Here is a 17,265-nt window from a genome sequence, read left to right as displayed (position 1 = left end):
CTCGGCTCACCGCAACCTCCGCCTCCTGGGTTCAGGCAATTCACCTGCCTCAGCCTCCTGAGTAGCTGGGATTACAGGCACGCGCCACCATGCCCAGCTAATTTTTTGTAGCTTTAGTAGAGACGGGGTTTCACCGTGTTGACCAGGATGGTCTCGATCTCTTGACCTCGTGATCCACCCGCCTCGGCCTCCCAAAGTGCTGGGATTACAGGCTTGAGCCACCGCGCCCGGCCACTCTTCTTTCTTAATGAAAGCATGTTTTCAGTCCATCTCAAATTTGTGTGGACTTCCACAAACCTTCTCTGCAATGGAGCCTTTCCTCTTCTTACTCTTGACTGGGTGATAAGCACTCTGTGTTCTTGGCCAGGGCTCCCTGGTAAGAAGCGTCACTCTACTTTGCCCCCAGAACCAGCCACCTAGAAACCCCTTTTTGGCTGTGTGGCTGGACGCGCCTTCTTTGGCATTTCTTCACAGCACTCTTGTCCTTACCAAGCTCTTCCTCCTGCCTCATTGCCATTCGGAATGTCTGTCTGGTTTTTTCTCTGTGTTGTGAGCCATTCTTTGTTAGTGTGTTAGTGGGGTCTTGGTCTAAGTATTATGTTTTTTTTACTGTTTTTTTAACAGTAAACATGTTTTAAGAAAAACTTAAAAATTTAGTTGCAATTGATGTTTGTTTCTCTATATATTGATAATTTTGTCTTACAGCAATGAACTAGGCCCGGGATTTTTAATAGACTTTCTCTTTCAATGTGAAGATTTTCTTTTTAGGTTAACATTGTTCTTTTCTGGGGATATTTGAGAAATTTTCAGAATCACATTTTATGTTAAGAAGTAAAGGTGTATGTTTTCTTTTTAAAAGAAGAAAATTTGGAATTTTTGTGCTTTCCCCCATTAGCATTTTCTATTTTTCATTGAAATGTGGTAGCCTTTAAAGTTCTCTAATCTTAACTGCCTTATTTTTATCACAACAGTAATTTTATATTTGCCTTTTGGAGTACTAAATGCAAGTATATACAAGGTGTCCTTATACCACCACCATCTCCCACCTTGACTTATATTCTCCTTGACTTTGTCCTATGAAGATGGGCAAACAGTAAATTCTGTAACAGAAAGCCACTGTGCTAGGTTAGCTTCATTTTTGCAGTGACACCTACATCACAAGATGGCATTTGGAAAATATTGTGCCAAGTAGAATAAAATGCCTCACCGCTTAAAACGGTGAATGTGGGAAGCTGAAGATTTCTCTCCCAACAAAATGTTTTAGAATCGGGTTTTGTAAAATGGTTAACTTATTTTTTTTCTAGTGAATATAAATTTAACTACTTAAAAGAAAATCTTCCTATTTCATAAGCACCCTGTATATATTTGCATATAAAAGTGTGGACTGCCTTAAAAATAGATGGGCCAAGGAAAACGGGAGTGGAGATGGTGTGACTTTGCTCCATGCACTGTGGAAAGATATGCTCTGCTCTATACAAAAATTGCCATGGGTCTCTGCTGCATGTGAATCAGATCCTGAACTAGACTGTGAACCTTGTACATGTTTGCCATCCATGGTGGTCCAGTTTGATGAACACTGTGCCTTCTTGTTGTCACTTTGAAGTCACCCAGCAGCATGCGGTTGATGGTAGTCCATGCATGTCCCTGTTCGTCTACACACAATAACACAGTGAGGGGGACGGTTGGCTCTGGGACAGGGGACAGGTGTCATTGCAGCCCTGGTCTCATTTTCATCTGCTCTGGTGATGGTACACAGCAGGAAGTTAGCTGTTTGATTGCTAACCCAAATCACTCTTCTGTTTTCTCCACTTGACTGCTGACAAGTTTAACAAAGTGTGTGGCTCTTCTCCTTCCTACTTGGGTAAGAATAAAGGTGTTAAAACTCATATAATCCCCTCCATTGCATGTTTGTTCTCTGTGTCTTCCAATGCATTTTTTAATTTAATAAATACATGTCCTTAGCTCTTTCAGAACATATATAATCGAAAAAGATTAGTGACGTTTTGTCAGTTGTCAGAACACTAACCATTAGCACTGCATTGGAGCGATGCTCACTTTTTTCAAAGTAGCATCTCTAAAGTACTTTCTAAAAGTGAAAAGGTCCCTGCTTTGGCCTGATTTTTGCTTCTGGGTCATCAGGTGCTTTGCTGTGAAGTTTGTAGGAGCTGCCACCTGTCTGTGTCTCTGGCTGCTCCGCCGCGCTCGGTCAGTGCATGGCCATCTCCCTCGTGCCATGTCCTGGCTTCACTAACACTCCCCGTCTCGCTGCGGTGTAACACATCTAACTTTTGCTTCTATCCCATTTCACTCATGTTGCAGGAACCAGGAGGGGTTGGGACCCATAGTTCATGATCGAAAATCTCAGACATTGCCTGTTTCCCGTAACAGAACAGGAATGATGCATGCCAGATTGCAGCAGCTGGGCAGCCTGGATAACTCTCTCACTTTTAACCACAGTAAGTCCCATGACATGCCATCGTAACAGCCAGCCATCTATGTGCCATCTCAGAGGGGAGAGCCCCAGGCCACACCTACCACATCACCAACTTGATTTTTCTTCCAGCTCAAAGCAAGTAGGATGAAGAGCTCATGGCACAGTTCCCTTCCTTGGAGGAGCGTCCTCAGCATTTGGGAGTGACACAATGTGGAACATGCTCAACTACAGCACTAAAGTGCCTCACCCTTTCCCCATTCCCAAAACAAAACTTGGCCAGGTCCATAGCCAGCCATTCTCCAGTAGTCTAAACATAATGTTTGGATTCGTCACCTAGAACCAACTTAAAGTTGGTTTTCCTCTGCAAATCCTGAGAACATTTGGGATGCATTTCTTTCACCCTTCCTGATCCTGTGCATGTAATTGATCAAGCGTCCACATTCTGACATTCCAACTCTGAATGAATGTTAATCCTTACACTGCTGTGAAAACATAAAGCCCATGAATCAATTTGTGAGAGCGTGGAAAGCGTCCAATAACAAAGTGACTTTTTCTGTGTTTTCAGTGTGAGAAAGATATCAAGTGTGCTTGGAATTTCTGTAGACAATGGTAAGATTTAATCAGGTTGAAGTCTGCTTACGAGGCCGCTTCACTTGCAAGCCAAGACCTTTTTGTTCATCTTGCCTTCCTAACTCTGGGGCTTTCTAACTTCACAATAGAGAGTCTGCCAACACAGAGGAGCACAATTTTAATTTCCTTTTATCAATCAGCAGAGGGGACAAGGCATTGTGTGCTGTTTCTAGTAATTTAAGTGTTTTCTTAAGGGTTTCTCAAAGCAGAACACCTGAAAGATATCAACCATGCAGCACAGGAAAACTTAATGAGATCATTTATAATAAATCCCATTTCTGCTAGCATTGTGTTCTCCAGATTGTTCTATCTCTTCTCCAAGCATGACACAGCTAGTTACTGTTTTATCTCAACAATTATTTGTTTTCATTCCAAGGGCTGTCTTTAATACATGGTTATTAATATCCTCCCATCATGTCTAATAATAAATTCCATTCACTGTGATTTTCACATCTCTTTTTTAAATGCAGGCCAAGAGTAAAGGCAATGTTTCCAATGCATTGTATTAATAATAGTTCAAAGTAAGACACCTGAGGAATCAAAACAAAGCAGCTTCCCACACCTCTACTCCATCAAGGTTAAATGTTATAAAGATTGGCTGGGCACCGTGGCTCATGCTTGTAATCCCAACACTTTGGGAGGCCAAGGCAGGTGGATCACTTGAGACCAGGAGCTCGAGACCAGTCTGACCAACATGGTGAAACCCCATCTCTACTAAAAATACAAAAATTAGTCAGGTGTATTGGCGCATACATGTAATCCCAGCTACTGGGGAGGCTGAGACGTGAGAATCACTTGAACCTGGGAACCTGAGGTTGCAGTGAGCTAATACTGTGCCACTGCACTCCAGCCTAGGTGACAGAGCAAGACGCTGTCTCAAAAAAATAGAAAAATAAGAAATGTTATGAGGGTAGTCGCTCTTGATAAAATCCCAGGCTTAATTTAGATAATGTCAGTCTGCCACATACGGAGTTGGTAGCCATAAAATGCTAGTTCTGAGTTCTACACTTAGCTATAGAATGTAAATTTAGTGACACCTTTAAGGCTACAGGATTTGATTTTTTAACATCTTTTCTGTTGGGGCTTTGCCAGCTCTGCAGAAGACGGGTTAAAACAAACAAAACCGGCTAGGCGTGGTGGCTTATGCCTGTAATCCCAGCACTTTGGGAGGCTGAGGCAGGCGGATTCCCTGAGGTTGGGAGTTCGAGACCAGCCTGACCAACATGGAGAAACCCTGTCTCTACTAAAAATAGAAAATTAGCTGGGCATGGTGGTGCATGCCTGTAGTTTCCTGCCTTGGGAGGCTGAGGCAGGAAAATCGCTTGAACCTGGGAGGCTGAGGCTGCAGTGAGCTGAGATTGTGCCATTGCACTCCAGCCTGGGCAACAAGAGCTAAACTCCATTTCCAGAAAACAAGAAAGAAAAAAAACCAAGGTTTTTTTTATTTTTAGTTTTAGTTTTCTTTTCCCATTTAGCAGCAGAAATTCAATCCTACTGATAAACAGGACCTGCTGGACCCCCTTTGCTTAAATACTTTCTATAACACAGAGGCTAACTCACTATCAGTTAAACGCTTAAACCTTGAAGCACTTTAAAACAAATTCTAAGTACACCAGGACTCCACCTCCAAAGATAATCATTTAGGAAACACAGAAAACAAACAAAAATTAAATGAATGGTCCACATGTGAATAAATAACCTTAATCCACTTGGATATGCAGCAGCTCTTCCCACTGCAAATCGGTTCTGTGGAGGTAACTCGAACTGGAGGAGAGAGACAGCTGGCCTGGTGCTGCTGCTGCTGCCAAAAGCCACCTTGTTAACATAGCTGATTCCCATTCTGCCTTCCTGCTACCCACAGAGCCCTGTCCTCCTGCCTCCCTCTACTTTTGTCAGTTTTCAGTGGCACACTGTCCTCAGTCACATTTCTCCTGCTTTGCCAGTAAACAGCATGTAGCAGACTCTTCTAGCCCTTGCCAGCGTTCCTACAATTCCTGCTTATTCCAAATTGGTTCTGTTGTCTCCTAAGTTGTTGCATCTCCTAGAACTCAGCCTTGTTTTACATCTCCAATTCTCATGATGAGTTTGAGTGGCTTCATCTTTTCCCTCTGCTAGCTCTTTGTGCTCCAAATCGCCAACTCAGACAAAAAACACAGAGAAGGGAGTGCATACTGTATGTACATGAACATGTATATGTGTGTGTGTATATATGTACATGTTTGTTTACATCTGTACCTGGGTATTTTTTGGAAAATTTATGGCCATGTATGTCTTTTTAAAAAAAATCCCGTTTAACAACAAATGCAATACCTTCTGTTGGGCCAACCGATATGACATAGCTCCAATATGTGAGAATGTTGCCAGGGATCCCCAGGAGTCCAAAATGCATTTGTTTCAGAAGAGAATAAAAATAGGAAGTGTCCCTATACATCTGTATTATTCATTTCCTCTTCCTGTAGAGTAGGAAAGGCTTTGTCAGAACTCAGCGTGACCAGCAGGGAGCAGCAGAAGCCCACAGGAAACAGAATCCTGTGTAGGTCTGTCCCCATCACCACTGGTAACAGGATGTGGAAGAAGGCACCCACCACACACACTTCACTTGGAACTTGGGCAAGAACCTGTCTTTACTCTTTGATTTTGATAGGAAATAAAATAGCAAATCCCCATGCCCAATCCCATGATGGCCAAGTCATGTTAGCTATTTGAAAAACACCCTTAAAGGACAGTTTGTTGTTTGGGTCATCTCTCAGGTGTATGGAAAGTAAACTTTAGAACACTTAGGCATTGACATATTTAGTGTAATTTGTGCTCATTGTGTATCAGTGGAAGAGATTTGTGTCAAATGAAAAATTGAGAGTCATAGCACAAAACCACAGTGATAGCATAAAACCACAAAGAGAAGGGAGTGTTTACTGTATGTACGTGAACATGTATATGTGTGTGTGTATACATGTACATGTTTATAAACCACATTATCAGGTGAAAACTAAGTGACACGTGTTTGCAAATAAGTGGTACATTTGCAAAATATATATAAAATAACACTATGTTTACTTTGATGTCATGTGTTGTTCTTGGAATACATCAAGTTCATTTGCATAATTCATATTTCCCATTGGTGTGATGTGGGGAACGCCAGCCAGGAGGTAGCAGCATGTAAAGAAAATCTGGTTTTCATATGATTCGATCTAATGGGCAGTTAAAGATTACTGGGTCAAGTTGCAGATACTATTTCAGATCAGAATCAGAAAGCATTTTCTAACAGAACTGCCCTTGAGTGGCACGTGCTGAGCTGCCTTTGAAGCTCATGTGGACACTTGCAGCTGGAGGTGTGAAAACAGGCTGGAGGAGGCCCAGCTGGGGTATTGTCCAGGTCACTTTAAGCATGCCATGAGAAGTTGATGGCATGGCTGCCAGTCCCCATTTAACTCTGACATGTCTTTGATGTCTATGAAGCACAAGCAAGAAAATGAATATAGACAATCATTAAATTCCTTTACTGTATATAATATTGAATTAATATGAAAAATACAAAGAATGTAGACATCTCTGAGTTAAAATATTTTTCAGAAGTTTTAAATCATGCATAATATATCTTTAAAATTGGATAAAATGTGCTTGGATGCTTTTAACATATATTCAAAATAGTAAATAAATGTTTGTGGCCAGGCACAATGGATCACACCTGTAATCCCAGCATTTTGGGAGGCCGAGGCAGGCAGATCACTTAAAGTTAGGAGTTCTAAACCAGCCTGGCCAACATGGTAAAACCCTGTCTCTACTAAAAACAAAAAAACTAACAATAATATAAAAATTATCTGGGCATGATGGTACACACCTATAATCCCAGCTAATCTGGAGGCTGAGGCAGGAGAATTGCTTGAACCTAGGAGGCGAAGGTTGCAGTGAGCCAAGATGATGCCACTGCGCTCCAGCCTGGGTGACAGAGAGACTTCAATTTGAAAAAAAGTTTGTTTATAAACAAAACACTTATTTCCTTGATTTTGATATGTGTTTCCTTGATTCTTGTGCATTTTTTAGCGTTTCCAAAGTCAGGTATATCTTACGTTACATTGGATATGGTAGTCTGTCATTGATTGGTGTTTCTTGCAATTGATGGGGTCTCAGTTGAGAAGGTCTGCTACAGTGTATGTTTAAAGTCAGTCATTTGTAATATCCTTGCAGAGGGCTTTAAGATGTGTGGTGTGTTTAAACCAAGTATTTTCACTTGGGCCCTTTATTTCATATGAGATCCCGTTTTCAGATGCAGCTCAACATTTGGTTTAAAAAGGGCACAGGGAAGAGAAAGCTGATGGTATGACCCCTGCCTCCTGAAGTACAAACTCTCAGATTAGAGCCTGTGTCTCCACAAGGCATTCTGAGCATTTTTGTTTTCTTCGTCTGTGGATCAAAGAGCAGATATCAAATGACATAAATTTTGCCTTGGGATGTTACTATTCTATTCTCTGCTCTTTGCCAGTCTGTGAGAAAAACTTTTTAACAACAAAAATGGGATGGAAATGAATAATAGATTGTGTAGATGTTGATCAGTTTGATATTTTGCAAAAATGTTTGCACTCAGTAAAACCATATGCCATGAGTTAGTATATATATAGACTAGGTCTTATTTGGAGAGTTCTTTCAGCAAGAAAATTCCTTGTCATTTGGTATTTATATTTTCTCTTAAAACTTATTATGTTTCTGGATTCACATTATGGGTTAGAGAGGGTAAAAGTCAATAAAAGCAAGAATTTTGGTTGCATAAAGAGTGAGGCAGCTATCAACATGGAAGTGCCCCCTGTAGGAGTATGTCTCTGACCTACTCTTCTATCCCAAATGTCCTCTGGCATTCAGAAAAGGTGTGTGGCCTCAGGCTTCCGTCCTACCCACCACATTACCTCTGATGTCATGGTGGTGGGGAGGGAGGAAGTTCACCGATGTGACACCATTATTCAGTTGAACTATGCAGGTAACGTGAGCTTGTAAAACAGGATTAGGTTAATTCAGTGTAGACAAATTTAATCCGTGGCCCCTGAGTATTTAAAAGATTTGGGAACTTTAGAATAAGCGTTGTCAGAATGACAATAGAGTGAAAATTGTATCAATTTGAGCAGTGAATCCGAAGGACTGTAAAGCAGCCCAGGGCATGTGTGCCAGAGATGGCACATCCCTGCGGAAGTCCTGTGGCTCTGTTCCCGAAGAGCCAGGTGGAGGGAATCAGTGCAGACCCCCAGGCATCACGATCCCCTGGTGGAAATCCATGTGGTTCACACCACAGGCCTTACCTGCCCGGGTCAAAAGCTGCTTAATCAGCTTTCAGAATGTTGCCAACCCGTAATTTAAGAAATATCTCTGCCTCTTCTTGGATTTACTAACTCAGCTTCATTGTCCTGCGTTGGTCTGTACCATGATGACTTGATTAAAGTCTTCCTCCTGCACAGCTCTGTTCCAGGCCTTGAGACATATGGTCTCCAGTCTCTGTGATTGGGACAGCCTCTCTAGGCTGCCAATTATTTTTAGAGATTTAAAAAAATAGCACTAGCTCAGGAATCCTGCTGATTTTTTAGATGAAACAGTTGAAGGAAAAGCAAAGCATAACAAAGTGTGGCTAAAAGGACCATTTCTTTTAGATGCCTGTATGACTCAGGCAGGCATAACCATTTCTGTATGAATCTGACTCTGAAGGAGAGTAGATAGATGGTGTAATAACATTTCCCAGTACCATGTTTCCATATGTCTATACATAATTAGATAATAACTCAATTAGCATAGTCCATTGGTGATATGTTTTAAAACAGCATCTGGCCAAATTCTAAATTTTTAATTGTTTCAGGCGTTCAGCTGGGAGTAGTTAAATTCTATGGGCATTCTTCAGGCCATCTCATTGGTAGTGATCGCTTAGATGTGCTTCACCTGTAGGTGATCTGGACAGAGAGAAGGACAGTTCTGTGCAGAGAAAGAAATTAAAATAATCAAAGCCAGTTCCTTGTTAAAATTGAATCCAGATGAAAACTCATTCAAGGCAAATGGCAGCTGCCAGGAAAGGATCCCTTGGATCTGTGTGATCATTTTGGTTGGTCTGATAACAGGTGTTGTATTTTTTGTGTGTGCCCTCTCACCACAGTATGTGATCACTTTAACAGTAATCATCGACCTGTTTGTTTTCCTTTCATTGTCTCTGTATCTTACCAAACAAACCTCTCTGAATAAAGTCATGCCTTGGCTTACCATCATGGCCGTACAAGTAATATTAGTACCTCGACTTGTACAACTTTCTTTTCTCTGGGAAATTTTGTACCCAAAAAGCAAAAATGGAATGGAGCTAGCATGGTGCCAGATGTATGGCAGATCCTCACTGGCTGTGCTGCAGAGTGGGAGTGATGTGCTCCACAAACAGATCTCAGCCCCACCTTTGTGAAAGCAGAGCAGCATTAGACAAAAGCACACAACAGCATTTCTATCATATTTTAAAAATCGCTTCTGTAGCTTTAAAAAGATCTTTTGTAGCCTTTAAAAAAACACTATAATTCTGACATTTAAGTCAGAATGATGTCATGCTAGTTACTTGATTTTCTCCCAATAATATGTACTATGATACAGTGAACTGTATAAGGAATTTGGAGTGTAGATTCTGGTTTTTTCCCATTACTGGTCTCGAGAAAATTTCCTAGGTTTTCTGTACTTCATTTTCCTAATCTATGTACAAAATGTCCTCCTCTCTGGAGTACTAGGAAAATTACTTAAGTAAGAAGCGTTGCTTTATTTTTGCTCCTTGGAGAAAGACATTACATGGTGTTTTATTATATTGCCATCTTTCATTGAAATCTAGATCAGTACTGTAACATCTTTGCATCCCTATATGTATTTCTGCTAATGCATACCATTTCATAATTTAATATCTCAAATTGTATGTCAAATTGCATTTATATCAGTACTAAATTGATTTTGCCACTTATAGAAGATTTCCATTTCCATTTAAATTATGTATGATTAAGCTAAATTTAAATGACAGATTCTTCAAGTCCTTTTCTTTTTCTGAACATTTCTTTCAGACATGTTGGCTTTTATGCTTTTTCTTAAAGCGAGTAGAGTACTATGTCCTGCGCAGTCAACTCTTGATTATCATTCATGAGCCTTGCTGATAACATAGCTCCTGATGTTATTGACTTAACACCTTCATAGCACTAACTGTGTGCCAGGCACTGTTCTAAAAGCTTCACAAATATTAAAAAATTTAATCCTCACCACACCCTTTGAGGTAGACACTGTATTATCCCCATTCTACAGATGAGGAAACTGAGGTTATAAAGAAGCCAAATAACTTGCCAAGGCCACACGGCAGGGGAGTGGCAGAGCAGGACTCGGTGAGCAACAGCCTGATCTCAGGCTTATTTTCCTAACCTGTGTTGTGCTGCGACCTCCGTCTACATGGGAAGCTTTGGAAATCTTAGCCTCCACCAGCACTCCTGCCAGACAGCAGAATCGGTTGACGCCTGTCTTGGTCCAAGTCCTGTCTCCACTGTTTACTACCTATGTGACTTTAGACAAGTTATTTAGCCTTTCTGTGCCTTCGTTTCCTTCTCTGTACCAACAGTTCAACAATGCTCATACTTCACAGGGCTGTTGAGGGATTAAATGAGAGAATATGTGTAAAGTTCATAGAATCCTGGCTGGCACACAGAAAGTGCATAATCAATGTTTGCTGTGGTTATTGCCCTTTCAGAATGGGAAAAAAGTTATAATTGAATGGAAACATTGTTACTACTGTCTCCCTTCCTTCCCCCACCAAAAAAAAAGGCAAACAGGGAGACAAGGTCCCAAAGTGGGCCCCTGGTAAATAATCAAAAGTTGACTGTGTGACCCTGTCCCACCAGCCTTGCCTTCTGAACACTGGGCAGTAATCTTGTGCTGTAATTCATGCAGGCTATGGCCACTCGGACGCAGATGTTCTGCACCAGTCATTACTTGAAGCCAACATTGCTACTGAGGTTTGCCTGACGGCTCTGGACACACTCTCTCTATTTACATTGGCGTTTAAGGTTTGTATCAATCAGCTGTTGGTGGCCCGAGTTCTACCTTTTCACATTCATTCTGTTGGGTAAGCTCAACCAGCACACACCTACTGTGTTGCATTTTTACATCAGCAATTGTTTCTGTCCCTGTAAGGAAACCATTAATCTTTAAATTCCTTTAATGAAATCATTCCACAGTGAATGGCTTGAATGCCCTGAAATAAAACGTAACTGGTCAGTGTGTGCTGTGGGCTTGGGCATGGTGGAAACACCATCTCTGAAGGCAGTTAACTCTTGGCTCGAACCTTGAGGATGATGGATATAGGCACCTACTCAGGTATTTCTGCCTTGAATTTCTTTAAATATATCCAGATGTTTTCGCATTTAAACTAGATTTTTATATAGAAAGGAGCAATAAAGACAAACATGCTCATCTTTTCAGTTTTTTATCTGTTACTAAATTGAATGATAAAAACATTTTGGAGATAGAAAATGAAAGATTTTTTTTTTGGTCTTATTTTTAAGTTTTAGCAAATATTCAAATAAGTGGAGATGGACTCTTCAGCTACTCTCCTGTTTTTAGGAATACTTCTCATTCTTGCTAAATTATTACTTCCATTTCTATTATAGAAAGGAGAAATTGAATGAGTGTTTATATGTCATAAATATTGCAGCAATTTGTTTATTTGCAAGGGTATTCAGGAAATAGAACCAAAGTCATTCTCTGCTTTACTTGTTTCCACTACTCAGAAAGCGTATTCCTTTTAGGAAGAGTAATGATCGTTTTCCTGACATCCTGGCACTTTATTATTATATACCTTACTCTCCTTAGCCGCCACCCCACTGTTGTCCCCATGAAACCCATTACTAGGAGCCCAGTTGAGAGATTGGGAATGAGCTTGCACAGAATGAGCTCAGGGGTAGGAACGCCTTGGCACCCAGAGCCTCTACTACAGAGGCTCTCAGAGTGTGGTCTCCAGGCCAGCAGCAGCTGCAGCCCTGGGGACATGTGAGAAATGGAAATCCTTGGGCCACCACCCAGACCCACTGAATCAGAAACTCTGGCCGTGAGACCTGACCATTACACTGCCTCTACTAGAAACAGGAAAGAGGCTTCAGAACCTCTATTTTCTTTTGGGTATTTTTAGTTAAAAATTCTTATAAATAGGCAGGGAAGGTTTTTAAAGTGAATATCTGGCTATGCACACCTGTGTCAGTCTCAAACATGAACCATTAAGTTCAGAATAGCAGTGGCAACACCTTCTTCCCCTCTCTGCCTGTCCCCCACCCGGTAAATAAGCAGGAAATTCTGGAGCTGCGGAGCAGCATCATGGAGTGAGCTACGGGCACACAGGGCACTAGTGCAGTCTGAGTGGCACCCGTGAGAACAGCCTGCAGTTCTAACTCAGCCCCCTTCAGGTTGCTTGCTTAATAGTAAAGAAGAGTGTTTGTCACTATTCCTGGATCTCTAAATATCTGGCCTCCAATCTGGGAATGGGAACGCAGTCGGAGCTCAAATATGAACTCCAGGTTAACAGCACTTTCCCCTGTGTGTGCTCCTCTCTGGTCCTATGGCAAAGGCCTGACCCCTGAGACACCCAGGGAAGGTTGAGCTTTTAGAGCTAAGGAGATCTCTGTCCAGGGTTATATGCCTGCATGCAAAAAATGTTTCCTGTTTACAGCTCAACACCTCCCACTGGGAGGTAGGCAAATGTATGGTGCACTCTGTGGCATTACTGGATGTTGGGCCATGTGGTAAGACAGGCTTCCCTGGCTTAGACTCACAGATATGAGAGGCCCATTGGCACCACAGCCACTGGGATCTTTCTCTGCAAATATTTACTCAGCTGAGGCATCAGTTGGAACACATCAGAAGAGTTATAGCAGTAAGTGAGCTGACATAATTCAAGAAAGTCATCTTCAGCAGGTATAGCACTGCGGTTACTGACTCTTAATTGGCCACATCTAATAAATTGCCAAAGACAATCCAGAAATCAATTTCTTAGTAAGATAAAATGTTTGAAAGATTTAATCCCAAAATTCTGGTTATTATTATTACATTAGCTTCCTGCTGTGTATTGAGTGCCTTCTGTGCTTCAGGCATTAATCTTCACAACAGCTCTGCCTGGTAGATCGAATTATCCCACATTTTACAGACGAGGAAATCGTGGCTGGGAGAGGCTAGGAAATTTGCCCAAGATCGCCACACAACTGGCCTGTCCAAAGGTCATGTTCTCCACTAAGTCATATGTGTGTGAGTGTGTATGAGAGAGAAAGATGAGGTGAGTTGAGTAAAGATCCAAGGTGTTTGAATGATCTCTTACACAGACAGAAGAAAATTACCAAACACTTATCAGGTGACAGATGTTTACAAATCTGTGTGCGTTCACACATGTTATCTCAGTACATAAAAGGGTTTGTTTTGTAAACAGGTTGTCACATGCAGGAAAATATGGTTTTTCTGATGTCTGTTATTAACACAATCCCAAACCAATACTGGCCTTCAAGTAGTTTACAATATTTTTAATGTGTTCACAGATTTAAGCTGGAAATGTATTTTCAGCAGCTCCATTTAGTGCCTCTTCTTGATTTGAACTGCACAGTGAGAAGTAACACATAATCAGCAACAATAGGAACCAAGACAGGAGGAGCACATGGGCAGTTGGGCTTGCAAGGCAGCTTGTGATCTGCTTTGCACAACTGTGAAGCTGGTCTGCCGACACATGAGGCTTAGGTCATCTTAGTGATTGGCAAACATCTGAAACAGAAATGGCTCTTCTCCAAACTGACTTGTTAAAGTTATTTTAAAATCGATTTGTATATAATGATAAATGCTGTCTGAATGAGAAGAGTTTGCTGTCTTAAATTAACTTTGTTCCAGATACCTCATTTGGACACCCATTTGTTTGGACAGAGGTTTGTTTTCCTCTGTGTTCCTGGATCTTTTAAAATTACTGATATTGAGCATTCATTTTCTGAAAGGCCCATCTTCTGGATCAAGCGCCATAAGAGACCATGTTACAACTGTCAAACCTGAATCCAAGACAGAGAAGTCCTGGATAAGCAGTCTCCACTTTATTGCTAGAAATAAGCCCTGCCTTTATGTTATTCTAATGTGTCATTTAATTTTCTAAGTGAAAATTTCCCATCTTCAACAAGAGTCTATAGGGATAAAAAGATAGAAGTAAGATACCCTGTATTGTTAACTGTGGTTATTTCTGAGTGGTACAGTTAAGGGTGATTTTTGTTTTGCTTTTTTGCCCCCTGTGGGCCTTTCTGAATGTTCAAAGATGTGTTCGTATTTAATGTATGTGACCTTCTAATTGATGAGAATGCAGCAGGGAGACACAGAGGGGGAAAAAATGATTGGAAAATAAAGGCAAGTAGTTAGGAAACTAGGGTGTGTCTAGGACAAAAGGTCCTTCACCCATTTAAATGGAGGTTATTTACATATTTTTAAAAATAAGTTATATTGTATACATTTGAGGTTTACAACAGGTTATGGGATATATGATGTAAATGAGTTTGAACTCCATTCTTGCAAACAAGTTTTGAGATCAGAGCTAAAGAGGACTAAAACCTGACCATAGAGAGAGAAAGGTGGAGAAATTTAACTAAAGTAGAGAAACATTAGAAACACAGGCCAATGCAGAGAGCAGAACTGGGAAGCTTGGCAATTTTTGTAGAAACCATATCTCCTGGATAGCCCCAGCAAAGAGTGCTAAGAAAATGAAGTCTCACCTCCAGATTCACATAAATCTTAATCCAGTCATAATTAGGAATATAAATGCTGGAGAAAAGCAAGGCTTTTCAAACTACAGCTCCTAAGAAAATGGTGTTCATAGATAAAACTTGTAAGCATTTCCGGAAACACTGGAAATCTGTTTCCTTGTGTGTGTGTATAGCTGCTAATGGTTGAGAATTAGATCATATTCATTTAATTAGACCCATTTTCTGTTCATTAAATTGCTCCCCTTTCACATGGTGGAATTCAATATGGTACCTTAGTATTTCATAATAGAAAGATCACTGGGAATTCCAGGTGTTCTGCCAGCTGTGATATAGCCACAATTCACTGGACCTAAAAACACAAAAGCTCCTTGAGGAGAAATATCCCTTCAACAACAAGACAAGGTAAATCTTGCTCTGAAACTATGACTGCAACCATAATTTGCTATGTAGCAAAATTATTTGGACATAAATTACCCCTGTTCATTTGGCCAAATTGTAAGATTGGTTTGAGATACTGGCCTCTTGACATTTTTTAAATTGATGTCGCATCTGCCTGCTCGTGCAGAATGCATACACGTATCCTTCTCCCCACAGAGCTTTGTTCAGACAGCTTGTCCATATTGAAAGGTGGTCCTCTTTAGTATCGTGCACATTTAGACACAAAGCTCTTACTGGCTGCTTGCTGGGTCACACCTCTAGCTACTGTGTATATTATGCAGTTGATGGGAATTTCAGCCAGCCAGGCTTCCAAAGTGTTTAATTTGTGTGAATTTTCTACTGACATGAGGAAATCTTGAATGACTAGAAGCAAATTATAGTCTTCTTATTTTCTTTGATAAGTAAAATCTACAAAATGTTAAAACCCTGCTGGCTACCGCCTATTGAGCTACATCAAAGTATGTATAAGATGGTTTCTACACTTGACCTCATGTCTTCACAGTTGGTGTTCAAGGTCAGTTTTAGGGTCATCATTTTACAGATGAGGATACCGAGACTCAGTTTACCTGTGTAAATTCATGCCCATGATAAGTGGTACCTGACTGAAGCCTGTACATTTTCCACTTTACCAAACTCTCTGATTGTTCATAGCTTAGCATAGTGCCTTAGGAGCCTGGGGAGGTAACTTCATTTTTGAGGCCCTGTTTCATATACCTTACTTGAGTAATTTTTCCCATCTGTAATTAATACATACCTGTGATGGCAATTCTCTGTTGGAATTAAGATGTCACAAATGACACCTCTGTATCAGTAGCTGGTAGACAGTAAAAATGAGTAAATATTAATAAATAGCTGCCCTGTCAGTACTAAGCAAGTCTTCCTTTCAACTGGATTACAGTTTGCTGGGAGGTTTATCCCCAAAATATAAATGTACTGATAGATTTGTTTGTTCTACAAAAGAATTCTGTACTTTCCTAGAGGATTCAAGACAGAGTTTATTTAAAGTATAAGTTGTCTTAATACTTAGAATATTTAATCCTTGAGCCTGAAATTGTGTGAAACCTACTTAGAGGTGTCTGGTGTGTTTTACTAACAAAGCCATCAATGTGTGTTTTAAGAACCAGCTCCTGGCTGACCATGGACATAATCCTCTCATGAAAAAAGTTTTTGATGTCTACCTGTGTTTTCTTCAAAAACATCAGTCTGAAACAGCTTTAAAAAATGTCTTCACTGCCTTAAGATCCTTAATTTATAAGGTAAGTTGTTTCATGGGTATGTTAGATGTTTTGGCTCCTCCTCCTGGTATTGAAGGGTATATTACTGAGCACTGATCCTTCTGTGCTTTATCTGTTTCCTCTCATCCTGTCTAGTTTCCCTCAACATTCTATGAAGGGAGAGCAGACATGTGTGCGGCTCTGTGTTATGAGATTCTTAAGTGCTGTAACTCCAAGCTCAGCTCCATCAGGACCGAGGCCTCCCAGCTGCTCTACTTCCTGATGAGGAACAACTTCGATTACACTGGAAAGAAGTCCTTTGTCCGGACACATTTGCAAGTGCGTGTGGTTTAGCTTTCCAGTACAGATTTACTCTGGGGAATCCTGCTGTATCAGGAAAACTCTGAGTATCACATTGACCAATTTACCTTGTCAAGATCTGGAAAACTGGAAGCCACATTTTCTGGCTTGGTTTGTTTCATGCTCCATTACTATAAGACCTGGGCCCCAGATGCATTTCTGTTGGAAAATTGACATTTAAATATTGAGTCAATATTGTACTGATTAAAATTCTGTTGAATCAAGAAGTGTTAGAACCTATGTGAGGATGTTAATAGTAAACATTTTAGGTAAGAAACAAAAAGCCCAACCAAAGTGGTTCTTTTCTGTCTTCCATCTACTGACACATCTGCTATCTCTCCAGAGTTAAAGCATCCTAAATTCTCTGCTCTAAGAGCCAGCCAAGATAATGACACAACTTGTGTATTTTTGTAAACTCTGTTTTTCTACAAATACATGGTAGGTG

The 17,265-nt window shown here is 40.7% G+C and overlaps 1 protein-coding gene across 40 annotated transcripts in view; it reads left to right on the top strand.

Annotated features, from left to right (window-relative positions):
- Positions 1-17,265, top strand: part of DOCK9 (dedicator of cytokinesis 9) — a 297,719-nt gene that overhangs the window by 241,397 nt on the left and 39,057 nt on the right. For 21 of the 40 annotated variants that reach the window (XM_032277548.1, XM_032277533.1, XM_032277538.1 and 18 more), the window contains 4 exons: positions 2,320-2,456; positions 10,988-11,103; positions 16,365-16,502; positions 16,617-16,799. In XM_032277548.1, the coding sequence (XP_032133439.1) occupies positions 2,320-2,456; positions 10,988-11,103; positions 16,365-16,502; positions 16,617-16,799 (574 nt within the window). Of the gene's footprint in view, positions 1-2,319; positions 2,457-2,999; positions 3,044-10,987; positions 11,104-16,364; positions 16,503-16,616; positions 16,800-17,265 lie in introns of all 40 variants that reach the window. The other 19 variants (XM_032277575.1, XM_032277569.1, XM_032277568.1 and 16 more) reach the window with 2 other exon arrangements.

Source organism: Sapajus apella, unplaced genomic scaffold, assembly GCF_009761245.1.
Source record: "Sapajus apella isolate SASKATOON/1434 unplaced genomic scaffold, GSC_monkey_1.0 scaffold9, whole genome shotgun sequence".
Taxonomy (NCBI): domain Eukaryota; kingdom Metazoa; phylum Chordata; class Mammalia; order Primates; family Cebidae; genus Sapajus; species Sapajus apella.
The sequence above is the reverse complement of the archived record's forward strand: the minus strand, read 5'-3'. Positions and strand labels throughout refer to the sequence as shown.